At 38.8% G+C, this 19,578-nt stretch overlaps 2 protein-coding genes across 2 annotated transcripts; one reads left to right on the top strand and one right to left on the bottom strand.

The window, feature by feature from the left end:
* Nucleotides 1-595: 595 nt before the first annotated feature.
* wdr83os (WD repeat domain 83 opposite strand) lies at nucleotides 596-4,536 on the bottom strand. Its single transcript, XM_005751814.2, has 4 exons — nucleotides 4,372-4,536; nucleotides 3,779-3,884; nucleotides 2,613-2,710; nucleotides 596-990 (listed from the first exon to the last, which is right to left on the bottom strand). Exons 1-4 carry the CDS (start codon nucleotides 4,419-4,421, stop codon nucleotides 924-926), a joined length of 321 nt encoding a protein of 106 aa, XP_005751871.1. The 5' UTR covers nucleotides 4,422-4,536; the 3' UTR covers nucleotides 596-923.
* Nucleotides 4,537-4,635: 99 nt separating this feature from the next.
* On the top strand, nucleotides 4,636-9,538 carry wdr83 (WD repeat domain containing 83). The gene is made up of 10 exons (XM_005751815.2): nucleotides 4,636-4,772; nucleotides 5,419-5,531; nucleotides 5,766-5,886; nucleotides 5,978-6,083; nucleotides 6,245-6,293; nucleotides 6,501-6,627; nucleotides 6,775-6,842; nucleotides 6,965-7,073; nucleotides 7,529-7,643; nucleotides 8,623-9,538. The coding sequence occupies exons 2-10, from the start codon at nucleotides 5,429-5,431 to the stop codon at nucleotides 8,776-8,778; spliced, it is 954 nt and encodes a 317-aa protein (XP_005751872.1). The 5' UTR covers nucleotides 4,636-4,772; nucleotides 5,419-5,428; the 3' UTR covers nucleotides 8,779-9,538.
* Nucleotides 9,539-19,578: the final 10,040 nt, after the last annotated feature.

Raw genomic sequence — 19,578 nt, forward strand, 5'->3', positions numbered from 1 at the left:
ATCTGGGGACCAACAACAGCTTAAGGATGGGTTTTAGAACTTATTGATGATGGTTAGACTTTTGGTTAAGAGGGCTGAGAGTTCAGAAAGGCATGCAAACAAACACTTGTGTACCTGACAAGTTTAAAGCAGATGCGGTTAGCAGTTGTGGAAAGGGTGAGAGACATGCAGATCCAAGAATGTTGACTCTGTTCAGACAGATTTAGTTTTGGCTGAAGCGTTTGTATCTCCCACTGGAAACTCTACATCCAAACGTACAGAATTAACTTTCTGGGATTTGCATACCTGGTTAATTAAGCACGCATCAAAACACTGACATACAGTAACATCCAAGTATTCGCAGGAGGATTCAGTAGGACTTAGTGTAATTCACTATGATGGTGAAGCTTTGTGGAATAAACCAAACTGTAAATAGGGGAGAGATTAACTTGATAGGAGGTGTCAAAGTCTGTTATTTATTTTGTGACCTGTCAAATGTACCCGAGCGTCACAAAAATGAGATGTTAAAATATTTATTTAAGGCCAAGTAAACAATTTAAATGTCATATAAGCAAATCCTTAACACTTTTCCTCCAGAGTAATAAAAGCCAGCAGATCCTTTTAAAACCGTACAACTTTATTGACAACATCAGTTCATGAACAAGCAAAAGACTTAGAAAAGGTTATAAACAGAAAAAACAGAGAAACCAAGATATTTACCAACCCAAGATATAACAGAAGTCCAAGATATTTTATCTTTCTATCTTGACGTAGAGCTGTCCTTGCTGTCTACCTCTCCTGCTCGTCTGTTTTCTCTCTATTACATTATGCTCTTCTTCGTCTCTGTTTATGCTCATAGATGGCCGGGGGATTCAGTCAGATGTGCCGTCACCCACTCCTGCATCCACAATTAACTTCTGCTCTCTCCTGAGATTGGCCCTTGGTTACCATGGCGGTGACATTGGCTGTGGGTTCTGGAGGTAGGACATCACAACTGCTGAGATGGACAGCCTGAAGACAGCACAGAAAATGGGCTCAAACCATCATGAAAACTGTGAAATTTGGGTTTTTAAAGGCATGTTAAAATTTTGCTTTGTAGCACCTTTTTCTGCAAAGGGGAGCTTTTTAAAATGACTCATTGTTACACTGCTTACAAAACAAAAACACACTCCTTGTTGCTTTTAATTGTATTATTTTGCTGAATACTTTGGGTATTATGAAATACTGCAGTTGAGCACAGCTAAGAGTAAAATTTGTGCCTGAACCTTTTGAAGCTTCTATGGCATAAATTCACCCACAAACGTGGGACCATTTTCATCTGATAACCTCAATGTCATATTTGCTCTCCACTGTCCATTTATCCTGCATAGCCACTTTCCGTTGTTTAATAACACAAGGATACCAGTGTCCTAAATTTGGCCTTGAACCAGCTTCTACACACACAAGGCTGGTGCCTTTAACTCGTCGTCCGACATTATTTGCCGAGCCAAACATTTTGCATTACTAATCTTTGAGTGCATTAGGTTCATTTTTAATACGACGTCATTCAGACAATGGACAAGGTTTTCCTCATTGCAAATCTGTCTGTGAAGCCTGGACAGGTGCCCTACTGTAGTGCTCTTTTATAGGCAAACATACCACCTAGAGGGGTCTGTGACGGCTGCACTTACAGCCACACAGTGGTAATACCCACCATGTTAGTGTAGAGGCTTATTAGTAACATTGCATTCACATTTCTTTCTTTAAATATAGGAATTAATTTACAGGACAATAAATAACTGGTTTTGGTTTAGAGTTAATTCACATATCCACATAACACTGCATTCTAAAATAAGTGCGCACATTTTAGTTTACACTGTTATGTATGATTAACTTTTTGTTTTCCGAGTTACCTTAGTTGCAGCTGTTCCAGTCCCTTGATTAAGGAGCCAAGAGGTGGAAAAGGGGCGGAGCGAGCTTTAAAGGAAGACTACAAATTGGTTCACGCCATAACTCAGGACCAGGGGGGGAATTGGAGTTCATTATGTTTGGTTTTGTTAGGTTTTGTGTGTTTTTACCCCTTCTCCTGTTTTTGTGGGCTGATCAGCCACTATTTAAGTTTCCCCTTTGTCTCGTTAAGTTAGGTCAGTTTGTTTGAGTTATCAGTTGTGTTGTCAACTTTGAGTAGAGTTTTGTTATTTTGACCTCTTTTATGGGCCCAAGATTTTGATTCTTTTTGCATGAGTTAACCAATTACGTTTTTTGGGTTAAATAAAAAAATCATTTTTTTGGACTTTAACCTGTGCCTAAGTTTCCTTCACTGCTCAGTCCATCACAGGTCACACATTTAAAAGCTTTTGGACATTAAAGCTGGCTTGTCTGGACTTGCAGTTGCAGCAAGACAATAGGTCTAAACTCCAATTTCAAAAATGCAAAATCCTCTCCTATAATCTAAACATTTGTTCATTTTACTTGCCATTATAACTAAGAACTAACAAAAATAGTTTAAGTTTGTTCCAGTTCGAGCCAAAAAATGTTAATTTTATATCAAATGCCTTCAACATCGATAAATATTAAACAATCTACGAAGGACTGCCACACATGCATTGCGTAGTGTGTTTATAGTGCATCCACAGATGGGATGGCACACTCACATGAAGCTGCTCATCATCTGTTTGGTGTCTTCTGAGCTTCGGGAGTTTGCAAAGCTGATGAACGAGCAGTAGACTGCAATCCATGCGCACCACTTAAGCTGAAACACAAACACATGAGTCAGCTTTAGACTGTCTTTATGTTCTGACGAGCTTATTAGCTTTTTCACCTTTTAAAAAAAAAAAAAAAAAAAAAGGTGAAAAAGTTGCAAGGCTGAAATCTGCTAAAGAAATAGAGGGGCATCTAACAGCACAGCTCCTAAATTGCTCTTAACTGGTACATGAAGTACATGAGGAACAATTATGTGGTCTGGAAGTGCTCGTATCACAGAAAGCATACAGAGATGCTTAACACAGCATAACCCGTGTGGGGGTTATGCTGTGTTGAGCATCTGTTATCCCATTTGGACAGAGGTCCAAATAGGATAACAGCATTCCAGGAAAAATCTAGTCTGAAGCCAAGGGTGGTCCTGAAATCTGTTTTCAAACAAGCCTCTAAATCACTAAATCCTTAGTTACAGTATTGAGTAGAGAATGGAACAGAAAGAACATGAATCACAAGGGCTCAAAATAAGACCACAGGTTTTATATACTGAGGAGCTGGAAGAGAGTAAAGTGTGTTTAATGCCTGCTCCAACTGATTCAGAAAGCTGCATTCTCACACAGGGATCCTTTGAGTAATGTGTACAAAAGTTCAGAGCTTAAGTGCAAATGTGAAAACAGCAAGAGAGTACATTTTTAGGTGTTGCCACTGTTTGTACACCATCTTTAAAAACACCAAATGCAATAATTCCCAGCATTCGCCTAAAATTTAAGATGCTCTTTCTAAAATTTTTGACTTGAATCAAAAATGAGTAAAAATGACCCGTTGGTGATTGAAAGAAAGTCAGTTATAAAAATGTTCTCCTTGGACCTTGAATGAATGACTTCAGCTCTATCGTCTTTTTTCCCCCCCACTCATCGTGTCCTTTGTGGTCACGTCAATAGCTGCTGTTCATCCTTTCATCTAAAAAGGCAGGTTTACTTTTAATCTTCTAAATGGAATGAATGGGACTAAGGTCTATCCTTCCTGGGCAACACATGTTTATGTGGACACACAAACATGCAGAGAACAAAGGAGATGGAAGTCAGAGTTTTGGTGTGAGGAGGGCTGTGTGTGTGTAGGTCACCTTGAGCATAAGTCCACACATGCTGAAGATCATGCCGAGCAGGTTCATGTAGTCAGGCGTGGGGTCCTCCAGTGTCGGGTTGGTCTCTGTGCTGGGAGGTTTGTACCTGTCACAACACAAACGTATTTTAACCAAAGACAACTAAAAGGGAAACGTACTGTTTCTTGGTCACTGTTAAAATCTCTGGTCTTAAGTTTATATAAATAAACACACATTTTACAAGTTATTGCCTAATTTATTGGTACTGGTTGTTTTTGATTTGCAGCTGTTAACATTTTCCCTACAACAACCTCTTAGTTAACCATTGTACATCTTTATGAAAACTGCTACTGACTGACAGCTAACTCAAAAGAGACCCATTGACAATCACAATGGTAAATAACGGTTAAACCAAAATGGGAACAGGTTGGGTTAGTCACGACGATTTTGTGTAATGGAAAAAATTAAACAACCAAGAGCAGTATATATTAAGTCCTACAGCTAATTCGCCCAGTTAATCCTTTCAGGCTTCACTCATTATAAATGATATAGGTTAGCTAGCTGTTAGCTCTATTCTATAACGTAGAAACTTGTTTACTGATTTAAACGCCCACCTTAAGATTTTATTTTGCCTCCTCGGGTCTGCCATATTGTTGGATGACATAGTATGTTTCAAGGTCTTCCTACTGTAAGCAAATGAAAATAAGTTTAAACACCGAAAACCGACAGACAGCTGACCAGCCACTTCAGGAAAAGCGTCGACAGAGAGAGTCGTTTCCAGTGTATTTAACAATAAAAGCTTAACTCAATCCATAGGCCAATATCAAAGCGGTAAATGCTATTTGAGCTTTTATTTTGACGGGAATAAGTGTTCCCATGATGCATTGCGTGTATGTGCTACAAACATGGAAGAAATGTTTTAAAGGAGCCGGTTGTAGCTACAAACTGAGCAGAAACGTTGCTTTTAATCAAGAATGCAAACATGACACGTCCCTGAAACTGTGTCTTAGTAAAAGTAAGTGAGCGAAATAAGTTAAATAGAAATAAATAAAATTGACTGCTTTTAGTCAAGAGGTCTTTTAAGTCATTCATGGAATAAGGAGAAATTGCCAAAATGTATCCGTGATGTAACTTAAATAGTTTAAATACTTCTGTTGGTATGTAGTGCTTTTGTGAAAGCTAATAAAAAACCTGTCCTTTCTGTATGAATATCATACTCGTAACTAGCTTAAATTTTTGTAGCCGTGTAAACCTCTTGTCTTAAATCTACAGCACACTACTACTTTCAGAAGAATTTAACAGTTTGGGATCGCCACAGCATGTCCTTCATATCATCAGTTTGTCTTCTCTGTGGTCTTCGTCTTTTCCCTCACACGTGGCACCTCCACATCCTTTGTTCAATACTATGGTCCAAACCACCTCAGCTTTGGCTCTTTGACTTTGTCTCCAAACTGCTCGACCTGAGCTGTCTCTCTGATCTAATCTAATTCTAATCTCCCCCAGTGTTGCAGGGCCACTACTACTCTTTGCATCATCACCATAACACCCGCCTCTCTCCCATTCATACACATGTATTCTGTCTTGCTTCTGACTTTCATTTTAGAAGGAGATGTTAATGTGGGTAGCTAAAATGTTTGTGTGTATGTGTGTGTTTTAAACAGAGGTTAAGTGATGGCATTTCCTCAGCCCAGACCTCAGGCTCCCCAACTTCCTCAACATCTTCTCAGGACCATAGACTGTCAGCAAGGAGCTGTCAGGGCTGTTCGCTTCAACAGTAAGAAAAAGCCCCACCAAAATTATCCTCAAATTGAGTCTGTTCAGCTGCTGGCTGAACAGACTCAATTGCTAAATCTGGTTGTAATGTATATATGCATAATAAAATATTACAAGTTCAGGTCAACTCAATAGAATATGTTCTTTATTTCATTAGTTCAAAGTATGTAAGCTCTATTCCTCAGTTCTGAGTTATCCACTTATATCAGCTTGTCTCTGTGCCATGTCTTTTAAGTTGATGGGAACTACCTGCTGTCTTGTGGCAGTGACAAGTCTTTAAAACTGTGGAGTACGAGCCGAGGCACCTTGTTGAAGACGTACAGTGGTCATGGATATGAGGTTTTGGATGCAGATGGGTGAGAGAATTACCACAGGGTTTTAGTCTCAGGAATATAGGATCAGAAATAATATAAATGAATGACCTTTTCTCGTTGGCTCTTTGCACAGGTCCTATGACAACAGCCAGATTTGCTCATGTAGCTCAGATAAGACGGTGATTCTGTGGGACGTTGCCACTGGCCAGGTCACACGCAAACTCAGGGGTCATGCCGGGGTGGGTCCTTCTCTTTTTAGCTCTGTTTCACTTTGGGCATCGTGGTATTTCATTTGAAAAACATCTGCATGTTTTCATGGCGGCTGCACTGTTGTTTGTGCCTGTGTACTTGTTTTATGTAATATTTACTGTCTGTCTCCTTTTCAAATTTTCCTTTGCAGAAAGTTAACTGCGTGCAGTTTAATGAGGAGGCAACAGTCATATTGTCTGGTGAGTCATAATGACATTAAATTATTTATGGAATGTGGATGTTTTAACCGGTGTCTGCTTTATGTCAAAGTCAGTTATCTGTAAATTCTCAAAGTTTCCATGCTTTAATGGAACTCTTTTTAGTATTTCTCGTATTTGCCTAGCAAATGTGTAAACTATTACATTTGTATTTACTGCATTTCATTTTTATGTATTCTCGTCATTCAGGGTCCATAGACGGGACGGTTCGGTGCTGGGACACCAGATCCAGAAGATATGAGCCAATCCAGGTTCTAGACGAAGCTCGGGACGGCATCAGCAGCCTCAAGGTGGCACAACACGAGCTGCTCACCGGGTCAGCACTTCAGACATAGTTGAAAAAAAAAAACAACCTGCATGTTAAAAGTTTCACAATTTAAAAACAGAGATTTGATTCGTTTATTCAACTGTTTTGTTCATTTTTGCTATGGCAGCTTATAATAATAATGATCTTGTGTTTTAGGTCGGTGGACGGCAGAGTGAGGCGCTACGACCTGAGAATGGGACAGCTACATGTTGACTTCATCAGCAGTTAGTAATCTAACTCTAAAGTTTAATCTCAGCAGATATTACTGTTTTAAACTGATTTTTGTAGCAAAACAGTTTCACTGAAAATATAAAACCACTGAAGTGTTTTTATCCTTGCGTTCCAGGTCCTATTACCTGTGTGTGTTTCAGTCAAGATGGTCAGTGCACCCTGAGCTCCAGCTTGGATTCAACACTCAGACTTCTAGACAAGAGCACCGGTGAAATGCTGGGAGAGTGAGTGCTGATTGTTTTCTCTTACAGTGTGATGTGCTGCCACTATGGCTTCATAAAGTAAAAGCAATACAAGAAGTATAGTTTTTTTTGTTACCTTTTTGTTACTAACTGAAATCTGAAAACTTGTTCCCTGACAAGCTGACTGGTTGCAATATTTTCTTTGCAACAAGTTTCGCTCAGCAGCAGCCAGCAACCACCCATCAGCTTGTCAGAGAACATACATTTGTCCCTCGCGACCGTTGGTTGTGCTCTTGAATAATGTCCGAATGACATCACTCGAGATACCTCAACATTTAACATAACCTCAGGTCCAAATGACATAAAATGAAATTTAGAAATTTACCACAGAGCGCAGTTAAATTATAGTGAATCATTACAAGATTCTAAATGGTACGGTTTACTGATGTAAATACGTTTTTTTAACTCGTGTTTTTATCATATACTTGTTTTTATAGGTATACCGGACACAAGATGAAGGGCTACAAATTGGATTGCTGCCTGTCCAGTAAAGACACGCACGTCCTGAGCTGCTCAGAGGACGGACACGTTTACTGTTGGGACCTGGTGGAGGTAACTATGAATTTGATTTTCAAAGGGTACTTAAAGGGCCTCTGCAGAAAACAACTGTTATTAAATGAAGTGAACAACATCTGCATTCTGTCAGTCACTTTTGCATCAATGTGGTTTTACATCTGTAATCATTTGTTAGTATCACAGTTAGGTGTAGTAACCAGGGAAGATAATCAAGTAGCATTTCCAGACACATGTATCATTTTATAAATGATATCTTAAGCAGGCAAGATCCAGAGTGTAAACTAGCTTTGCTACACAAATCTAGTGATGGTTAGCTTATAGCATTAGCTGATGAATTGAATTTCAAAATAGCCCGCTAAGTTACCAGATCAGCTCTGTGAGTTTAAAGGCTCAAAAACAATATTTTTTTAGCTGGTATACTAACTTTTTACTGGAAAAAGACTGCGTAGAGGTGGATTTAATATGCACAACTAGCCTTGCTAATCCTGACTGTGCATTTCCACTGATGGTTAAGTTCCCACTTGGTCATTCAAGTGTCTTATTTTAGCCTTACTGCTAATGCAGATATATTTCGGGATTATAAATTTAGCAGCAGGCTGGCTAATCTCAGCTAATTTGCTAAATCTGATTGCCACCAAAATGTTGCCCACTTTTGGAAATGAGAGCACAGGGATGGATTCAAGCACTGAAGTACTGAATAAGAAACACATCTTTTGGATTTTCACAGAAAATGATGGCAACCAATGGTCTGAAAATGTCGTCTTCAGAAACGTCTAATACATGAAAAACATTGCATATCTTGTTCAAATAATAGGTGAAATGCAAGAGTTAGTCAGAACCACAGTGGGTGGAAATAGAGCGTTCTCAGTGCAAACCCCGAGCAGATCATTATCATGTAGAACCTGTGTGATTTTTTGTGACAAAATAATGAATAGTGGAGGTTATTTGTCAAACCCACACAAAAATTCTTTACTAAAAGCATCCAAACTAACATTTTTGCTTGTTTTACTTTCAGGGGTCTTTGTCGTTGAAGCTGCCGGTGGGGAAAGCAGTTGTCCAGTCCCTGTCCTTCCACCCTACAGAGACCCGTCTCCTCACAGCTATGGAGGGGCGTGTCCAAGTGTGGGGCGCAGAGCAAGAGGAGATGGAGGAGGATGTGATAGCCACGTAGAGGGTGAAAACAAGAACCTGCTGTCTGTACATACAGTCTATCTTACAGACCTTAGAGAAGCGCACAAACCTGTTCCTCCCACAGCCAGATGTTGTGCCTGGAAACACTGGGTTTGGTGCTGGAGTTATCACTATAGTGTTTGTTATGTGAGTCTTACCAGTGTTTGTTATGTGAGTCTTACCAGGAGAACCTGTTCTCTGGCATACTAATCAAATGGGATTAGGTGTGCACCCAGTGATAATGGACATGCCTGAGAAACCAAGCTTTTTATCAGAGCTAAATAGAAATGTTCCTCCATTTAATTTTATTTCTGTGTTCCACTCAAAAATAAATAAAGTGAAAAAGGTTCAGCTTGAATAAAATCTTAAAAAGAAACTGTTTAATTCTTAAAAAGTTCCAAGTATTAGAGTTGTTTTTGTTTGAAGCTGAGTTACATCAGTAAACTAAATTCTTAATTTGTAATCAGTCTGACAAGAAGACAAGTGAATCCTTAACAAACCAGCCAACTCATATAGAGGCAAAAAGTAAAGAAAGAAAAATACTTGGCTTTGGTTCACAGACATAAACATTGTGATTGTGAATCCACTTCAAATCCACAAGTTAAACAGACAACCTTGCAAAATGAGTGATTTTTGTATTTGTGCCATTCTTTTTTTATATATAAAATCCTTCAATAATAAACATTGTGTAAATTACACCAACGCATTTACTGCATGTGTCTTTTTCAACTAAGAAAACTCCCATAAATACAGATGTGGTCAGCAAGAGTTTATTTTTATCAGAGATTGTGGACATCGTAGATTTGCAATGTAATTTGTAATTGTAAAATAAATATAATGAGAATGACAAAAAAGTATCAAATAAATAAATAACTTATCTTACATACATACATTTTATCTTACATACAAAAAACTGTCCACTGCAATCCGCAGTGATTGTCGAACCACTGGGCGTGTCTACGCAGCTTTGTACATGTCAGTTCTGTTATTCAACCCCAACATCGCACCAAAGAGTTTAAATAAATACATATGAGTGTATTTACAAAATGGTCACGTTTTTGTTGAAGAATTGCGTTGACACTTAAGCTTAGTTTACCCTTTTAGATCAGAAAATATTTACAACAAAAATCAGTTAGCAATAATAAAATAGTAAAGCTTTCATTAAAAGACAAAAAACGATCAATGCACTTTTGAACAGATAACTTCTAATGCCCCATAAACACATATTATTAGCGGACATGCCATTAAAACTGAGTCAATGAGAACAGCAACTGCAATCAAACATTTAAGGCAGCTAAGTAGTTTTGATATTTTCACCCAGAAGTCATAAAGAAAACAGCTTATTTTCAGCTTATTGAGTTTCTCATTTCATAAGAACTGATTTCCGCTTCATTAACTGCACACCACGAAAGAACAAAAGTTAATTCATTTACAGAGATTACAAGAGAAGGTTCGCCAAGTTCATGTCCCCCTTTTACAGTACCCGTTTACTCTCAGCCATCTAGCCCACGCAGCTGCAGCCGGCAGCTGACAGCTTTTCCACCTTGTGCCATCGGTGCGAGTTATCAAGAAAGGCCACGTCCTCGTGGTGGGTGGGCCTGCAGCACGGTGCATTGTGCCACAGCTCCCCGAGCACTGGGCTGGGGAGAAGTCCAGTGAGCAGCAGGTTGGTGAGGGTGAGGTCGTGGTTGGAGCGCACACGGGGACACGTGCCGCTGCAATACTTGAATAAAATAGTCTCATCTGAGTCGTAGCCCAGCCCCAGGTCCCGAACCTGCAGCAGGATGGAGTGGAGGCCGCACTGGGAGTCCAGAGCTGAGCGGCGTGATCGAACTGGGATCAGTACGATGGGATTCAAAGATGGTCCGACTCCAGAAGCTTCCATGTGGCTGTTTTCCACAGCTGAATAACTGCTCCTTTTGTCCTCATCTGGAGAAATGTGTGCAGATGCTGTCTGTCGTTTCAGATCTGGAAAAGACAAAGTCATTTATACAACTGATAAACCCACTTACAACTATATTTACTTTCATTTTCACATTCTCAAAGCGAAAAGTCATCGGTTCCAACCGTCACTTGAGTCTTCACTTACCAATCAGCGATCTCAGCAAGTGGCCTTGTCCCCTCTCGACACAGAAAAGAATCACCACAAACTTCAACAGGGACCTCATCTCTATGTTCTGGTCTTCGTTTTTCGCTGTCGATCAAAGTGGGGTGGGTTTGTATGTCTGCGAGTGATGCCTAAGATGCAGACGAGTCGCGACCTCCAATATATAGCCCCAGGAGATAAGGGGGGGTGAAGGGATGAGGCAAGGAGGTGTAGCGGGGAGACAGACACTAACCCGTTACTTGCCAACAGACTATCCTACTCACCTGAGCCTGACAGGGAGCGTAGGAGGGCAGGCGGGCGCTTGACCCAGAATTTGTCCTGTTGGGATTATCTAATTGATGTAAATCACTGGTTTATTGTTGAGATTCTCCCAGATGTTTTTCCAGAGGATGCTGGCCCCTAGCAATATGGATTCCCAAAGGCTCAGGGCTTCTTAAAAGCTCCTCAGTGGTGGACAGTGATGTCACTTTGGTAATGCTGAGAGGTATGTGCGACTGTGTGAATCAGTAGATATGCAGACAAGCAAATAGTCAAACATTCATAGATAGTAATTTATCCAAACATAAATACAGGGAATAACCAATGGAGGAAATGCATGAGAAGTGTTACGGGCTGAGAAATAAAAAAGGCCTACTGAGTCATTGTGGAATGTCTCATATTTGGGCCCTCTTATGTTCTGCTTCTTGATTAAATGCAAGAGACGTGAAAATGTGAAACACATTAAGAATAACAAGAGGAGGCTATAATTAGAACATAACAGGGCTGCTTCAACAGACATTCCACATTGGGTGACTTCTCTTGAGCTGGTCTGTAAATTGAGGGATTTCACCAGCAATGTGTGGCTGACAAGTGGAATATGTAGAATGTGGATTATGTAACAGTTATAGGGCCCAAACAGGCAGTGCTATTGGAATTTCACGTTTTCATCAAAGTTCGTATTTGGGGGCAGTTTCTGCCAGCCGCACGCAGGGCGAACGCCCGATTGGTCCTTATTTAGCAAATGATCTTTATCATTCTGAAGATATGCAATCAGCTCAAATTCATTTGTAAGTTACCAAACTTTGTGCATTTATTTTGGCCTTTCTCTGTGCTTCCCACTAAAGATATTCTGCTTGGGACATCCATTATTAGAGATGGACTGAGGTGATGTGGAAAGCCTGTGCTCTAACGCTTCAAAATTCCTTTCGGAAAGTATATATATCATATTCTCTGGGCTAAAGCAAATTTAGCGAATTTAATGAACCCTAAAAAATTGTATCTAAATACAATGATTATTTACATACAGTACAGTATATAGGAGTATGTTTAGATGTGCCACTTTGAAGTTGCCTTGTTCAGTCCTGCATTTTTGAGTCCTCATTATCTCAAAAATCCAGCACTGAAAAACAAATAGTAAATAAACTGGTTCTTATACAGCACTTTTTACTCTACCTGAGGACTCAAAGCACTTTATACATCTTGCCTCATTTACACCCACTCATGCAAGCACCTTCTGCTATGCTTTTAAGTGCTTTCTATCTATTATTCATAGACTTTGATACTCGAATGGATGCATTGGAGATAACTTGGGGATTGGATATGTTGTAGTTTCACTGCAAACCTAGTATCCGTGACATAGAGTAACAGAGACAGGCGTTGTTAATTTGGATGTTTTCTCCTAATTCTGCAAATTTTTTGACTAAACTTTGAAGGGTCATATCACCTTTTGGGATAAGTGGCTGGTCTAAACAGCAACATCTTATAAAAAGGTCTCCTTTTTATGACACAAGGCTCATATTGTATCCAAATTGTTTTCTAATACGAACATGGTCATATTTTATACACTTGGTAAATGTTTAATATGAGATTAAGAGAGTTAATGCCATGAAAATCCCAAATGAATGACAACATTATATTCAAAATATTCCGTCAACATGCACTACGGAAGTTGTGAGCATTCAGAAATGCTCTGAAAAATATAAGGCGAAGAAAAAGGCCTGTAAGTTTTCATTGCACGACAGTAAAAATGTGCACAGACCCAATGCACTAAAGTTATTGTGAGCAGGTCAGGAGGAAACATTTTAAGTGCTTTTACACAGAATTAGCATACGAGGAGTTTACATAATGTCCTTGTGTTTCGATTTTATTACTTCCCGCAGGACAGTCTGTACTCTCTGTTTTTATGTGAGCGTTTAAATGTTTAAAAACGGAATTAAACCAAATCTAGTTTAAATGTGGCGACTTCTACCTATAGAGAAATTAAACGAGAAGAAGACAAAATGATTACTGGTAAACTTGTAACAGTCAGTTCAGGAGGAGCAAAAAATATGATATTATTTTATATTATATATTATTACATTTGCCTGAGTCTTCGATGAATAGACAAGGCTTTTACCATTAAAGAGCTTATTTAAAAATATACTCATTTTTCATTCAATCGAGAAATTTACTCAGGCTTCAAAGCCTGATCCTTGAAAGAATTATTGAAATTCCTGGCAATAATTTTTGTGGGCCATTATTAGTTCAAGACTTACAGATGAGTCCTCAGTAATTCATATCAACAGTGGTATAATAGATGAGAACTGGTGCTGTTTAATGCAGTAATAAATACACTTAAAATCTCTTTGGACACACTCATTTTGTCCAAAGGATTGAAGCCAGACCTCTAATATTAAGAAGACTCAGTAAAACTAATGTTCTTTCTGGTGATTGCTGTGTTGTAATTCTTGCTATCAGCACAGCACGATTTGCACGTCTTATCTTTTGTAATTCTTTAGCTCTTATTCTTTTATATATTTATGTGTTTTGGTATGTGGAATTTAAATTTAAACATGAAAATGTCTGCAAAGTTCAGAAACTGGATTTGGGCATTAAAATGAATTCCTGATCTGGAGAAGAGAGTGTATGACCAACAATCACTGAACTGATGTGGATAAATCAACAGGCTCGCTCACATCTGACACCAGGAGTCTTATTTGTACGCAGACCCTCTCCCCCTCATTATGACCATATTTGTCACACGTGGTAAGTGATGTTCCACTTTTTAGTTACATAATAACACTTGCTGCTTCCATCTTCTGATGAAAACCATTGAATGCGATTGAAAAACAAACAATTTCTTTTAAAACCAAAGGTGAAAGGTTAAATCTTTCTCATATGACTAAATTGCCATATGGATTCAGGACTTGGAACAGGACCAGTCAAGTAGAGAAAAACACCACAATACCACAGCTAGACACCACTTAAATGTGTCCAGCCATTCTTGCTTATCTTTTTTGGTCTTATTGTAAATGTATAGCCTGGACAAAACTTTCAGTTGGCTGTCCTCAGAATATTAAGACCTTTATTACAGAAAGCTTCCATTTCCCAGCTATTTGCATAGAAAACCAGAAAACAAAAGGGCAAAGGACCCAACACATTCCTTCCACTTCTTAAAGAGACAGGAAGAGACAGGGAAAGGGGAGAAGGTGGTGGGAGAAATACAGTGGAGCAAGAGCAATCCTTTTGGATTACAGGGTGACGAGCCCGTCTGGAATTCCACTGTTGTCAAAAGACAGGAATGGAAAGAACGTGGCATCAGTTTCTGTAAATGAACAAAAACAGAAAAGATAGAAATCTGATGCTATTTATCAGACATCATCAAGCACACTGACTGATATTGTTCTAAAGTTAGAAACCCAGCATTTAAAGCAGTATCAAAACCTGTATGTCAAAATAAAACAAAGTAGGTTGATATCACTGTAAGTACTGTGCTTTTTTATATATATATAATTTTGTGGATCCAATTGCTGATGTTTACACATGGTTTCTAATTTAGAAAAATTTCAAAAGAAATGAGTCAACGTCTCTAGCTGTTTTTAATGCACCACAGAGAACCAATGACCTGATGTAGAGCAGAGGTGCTTGAAACATCTCTTTCTTATTTGGTTGAATAAAACGGAGCCCTGCACTGTGCAAACTGTTACGCCCCACTTAAAAACGAAGGCAAACCTTGAATAGTTTTTTTCTTTTTTGTTTGCTTGTTTTCATCCCACTGCAAACACCTCTTGCCATTAAGGTCTTTTTCTACTTTGTAGGCGGGCTCTATGGAGTCCTGGAAAACTGAGTACACTTACTGCTTACATAGGAAATAAGATGGTAAGTCATGTGCTGATAATCACATTTACTCGATTAAATGATCTTCAGCAGTGTCAGCAGTTTTTGTCCGTTTGCTGTCCTGGAGCATTCAGGTGCGTTCTAACACAATGCCACAATATTCTCAGGAGTGGAGGCCCCAGCAAATTCACCCCAAGATGTGCAATATCCGAAGAAACTGCAAAATAAACCCCAAGAGCTTCATCTCAGTTCATGAAGGTTCATGAGAGTACAATTAGAACAAGATTGAACAAGTATGCCTTATTCAGACAAATCCTTTTTAAAATGAATATGTCAGCATAGCTTTGTTTTGGAGAGTTTCATCTGAACTAACTAAAAGACTTTATGAACAATGTCCTTTGGACAGACGAGGCCAAAATGAAGATGTCTGGGGATAATGCACATTCCCACGTTTGGTGAAAATCAAACACAACAGATCAGCACAAACACCTCATACAAACTGTCAACACAGTGGCATGGTCAGTTGGGTTTATTTTGCAGACACAGGACCTGGGAACCTTGCACTCATCGAGTCAACCATGAACTCCTCTGTATGCCAGAGTATTGTAGAATCAAATGTAAGGCCATCTGTATGACAGGTAAAACTTGGTCAAGTTGTCATTGTCCTGCATGCAGCATGACAACGATCCTAAACACAGGAAATCTACAATCTACATCTTTCCAATAAGCCATGGCCACTGGTCATGTACTGGTGGCCTCTTCAAATCCAAAAACAATGCTTGCCTGTATTTTTCTATTTTCTTTAGACTGGCCTAATTTTGCAGTGGCCACATTACAGCTTCTTTGACTTCTAGGTTTTTAATAAACTGTCTGGTTCCTGGCCTACTTTTACATTTGCAAAGCATTGTAAATCCTTAAAGTGAAAATCACTGCCCTCCATAACACTTTGCCTCTGCATTCCTACATGCTGAGCACCTTGTTTTTTGTATCTTGTGAAGCACATGCATACAATCAAAGATATATTTCCTTTAGAGTGTACTGCTTCCTTAGTGTCTGTCCATTCAACAATGAGGAAAATTATCCTACCTGGGTAAGGAGAGGCATTAAACATTTGATTGTGATACTCCTACCTCCTTCACTAAGCAAGTGCAGTGGACCTAAAGTCTTCTTCCTGTCATGTATTCTACATTTTCTCCTAATGACACTTGAAATTGCTGTTACCTGTTAATTTTATATGCAAGTCGGCTTTTAGAAAAACTAGAACCAGTCAAATTGTGAGAAATTGTCTCAGTATGTGGGAAAATGTTGTACAGTCCAACACAAGAAAGATACCTCATTGCCCTACAATACACTCCATGCTGTAGCAAGTTAAAGGATGGACTCAGAGATGCTTTTATGTGGTTATTAGTTTTTTAGCCTAAACCAATTGTTAGTACCAAAGCGAATTTAGTCACCAAGGTTTTTTTAAAATTGTAACACTTCTTAAATTATACAAATTATACTTTTTTTGTGCTTTTTGTATCAACTGACTGAATATACTCACATAGTGTGCTTCTAATATATAATTATCCACCATCTAACTACATTTTCAAATATAAGTGAAGTGTTTGAGTTACAAATACAAGTTTGTATAGCAGTTACCTTTAAACCAGTGCCATCAGCCTATAATCATGTTCAGACAGAAACTGGGATAACTGCGGCCTTGCAAAAACTGATTTGATGAAGTGAAAAGTTCACCATCATACATGTAATGGGGAAAGTTTTTTAATACACAGTGTCAGTGTAGGTTTCAAAACCTACAAACACAACAACCCCCCCCCCCCCGCCCCCAAAACAGAGAAACTAATGTTCATCAAAGAAAAAGAGTGTGATTCCATTTCAAAGTAAGAGCGTGTGTATTATATTGTATCTGTGTGTTGATGACTGCAGAGCTATCACAGGGTTTTGCAGTTGTGTCATCCAAGAAGAATTAGTTCTACATGATGAATTTGGCTTTTATCACTCTAATAATCATGTAGGAAGCTCTTAAAATAGGAACTGATAACAGGACATGTTACACTCATATTCTATGAATACTAATTGGCTGCAGTCTCTGGTGCATTCCTGGAGGAGCTGGTCAGACAGTCAGTCCATATAGGGCTCGTCTGAGCTGAGCGGGTCAGGAATGAAGGGAGCAGCCTTCCTGTAACTGGAAATATTCAGAGAGGATTTAGCCTTGGAATGTCAAACTTGCACGGAGCTTCTCCTATTCATGCCGTAAATCTGTTGGTCCAAGCGGAGACGCTCTATCGTTTGTCATCAAGGCACAAGAATGCACAGGGCTTCATTCCAGCTAATCTGAGCAGCAGGTGATTTCACACACACACACACACACACACACACACACACACACACACACACACACACACACACACACACACACACACACACACACCTCTCCTGTGATTGAGGCTGTGCAAGGTTGTTGGCATCAGCTGAAAACTCCTAGACCATGATGACACAGTGACATTTCACCTGTACGTGACAAGACAGGCAGGCAGTTCCATTATCATTGGCATTGATCTGCTCTTAGATTTTGGAACCTGGCTGCAGATATCTGCTCCTGTCCAAACACTCATCCAGTTTTCCCAAACGTGATGAATGGGGTGAGATAAAGTTCATACTGAACACAGGGTGTAGGATACTGCTGTTTTTCAACATTTTCGGGGTGTCTATTAGTAGCCAAAAGTTCAACTGAAGACCCCTTTGAATACCAACATACCAAAGTTGTCCATATTATTATGCTGTTGTCTGAGTCTGACTCTAAAACACCTTAAAAATACAGAGACTGACTTCAGAGATTTTCTCAATTTATTGTTAATCTCGCTTCTTCTGTTTCTGCAGACTGACATTCAGGTCGGTGAGCAAGATCTTCATCATCCTCAAGGCCTTTTCTGTGGCACTTTACCATCTTTAAGCTGGTTTTTAGACTTTGAAGTTAGAGAATGTAATCGGTTTTCACATAGAAAAAAAAGCTGGAACTGTAGAGCACCAAAGTTGCATCACGATGCAAAGCCTTTTAAACAAATTAGTACTCAAGGCTTTTTATTATTAGATGTAATTAATATATTTTTAAGACTTCTGGGATACCTGCACACACCTGAAACTTAGAAACACTTCTAAAGCAAAACAGAATATAATTCATTTATTGTATTTTATAAACAGGCATGTACAGATGTTTTTATTGTTATGTTTAGCCATGTAGTGTCAGGGTGAAAGTTTCGTTTTCATTCCTAAACTCTTTAAAGACTGGGATGTGAACAAAAATGCTAAACAGCAAGACATTATTTCCAAATAAATACCACTGTTATCATCACTGTGAAAAAATTAGTGTTTTAGATTATGCTGCAGTTCACAGGGTGAAATTCAAGTACATATTTAAGCACTTTCAAGGTCCCTTTTCAAGCTTTTTTCCAGCACCCCCCCCCTCAAAAAAGTGCATGTTTCAATTCACATCACTTCTGTAAGACCATGTGAAAATTAAAACAAACTTAAATACCTTTGATCCCCTTTTGTTAAGACAGAAAAACACACCACACAAAAATACTGCAAAAGGACGGGCGCCTTATAGTGTATAAACTCAAAATGCACATTTCACTTAAAAATTAAGATGTGAACAAATCAACTTGTTAGATATTCTTCTCCTGTTGAAAAACCCCCCAAAAAGAAATAAATAAGTCTTCTCATCAGATATTGATGCTTCTTTCCTGTGTGACAGAAAATAGGAGACAGATGTTTGTTTGTTTTTTAAGTTAATTCCCAATAAAACTGTTTTATTGCTACGGTAACTACATTGCTGTCTGTATTATTGCTGAAGTCCTAAATGATCACCTTTAAAGTGTTTGTGCTAATAACATCATGTACAGTCAGACAGGCATGGAGAACAGCACTGACTGGGAGGCTTTGAACACATCACATAGTTCAATTCAACATATAAGACTTTAAGAATGCACAAGCATCTACTTAAAATCTATTGAATTTATCATCTGTCATATTATTATGTAGAATTCTAATGTATTTTGTTCATCTCCCTTAAATAAACAGGCAGCCTTAAAGTATGAAATATTCATATACAAACACACATAAATGTGTGAACTGTCTGAGCGGCTGATAGTGCCCCACAGGCCTCAGTGTGAGCTTGAAGACATTTATAATGTTTAAGTAGTTTAATGTGTCGGTGCAGACGATAAACAGTTTGAACGAAACTTTGGTAGCACAGAAACAAGTGGCTATTCTTTGTGACCATATGGATCGGTCCCTCATATTACCATTATTTCACCCAAAGGCACCAAGTTAATACTCAAAAAAGCTGCAATACACACAAATATAAAAAGTACTTGGTGACAACTTTGCTTTTAGCGTCTAACCCTCTGGGGTCCAGGGAATAATTGGCCGTTTCTGACGTTTCTGACTACTTTTGGCCTCTATATTTCACCTTTAAAAACTGTTTATCTTGCCAATCTGTTATTTACTCATTTTGACATACTGTAAATATGTAAATATTGTGCATAAAACATGAGTAGAAAGTGATATTTTTGACTGTAAAAACCACAAGCATGTTTAACGAATCATTTTCATAAC

The sequence above is a fragment of the Pundamilia nyererei genome, unplaced genomic scaffold (assembly GCF_000239375.1).
Source record: "Pundamilia nyererei isolate P.nyererei 1_Seehausen unplaced genomic scaffold, PunNye1.0 scaffold00328, whole genome shotgun sequence".
In the NCBI taxonomy this organism is placed as follows: Eukaryota; Metazoa; Chordata; class Actinopteri; order Cichliformes; family Cichlidae; genus Pundamilia; species Pundamilia nyererei.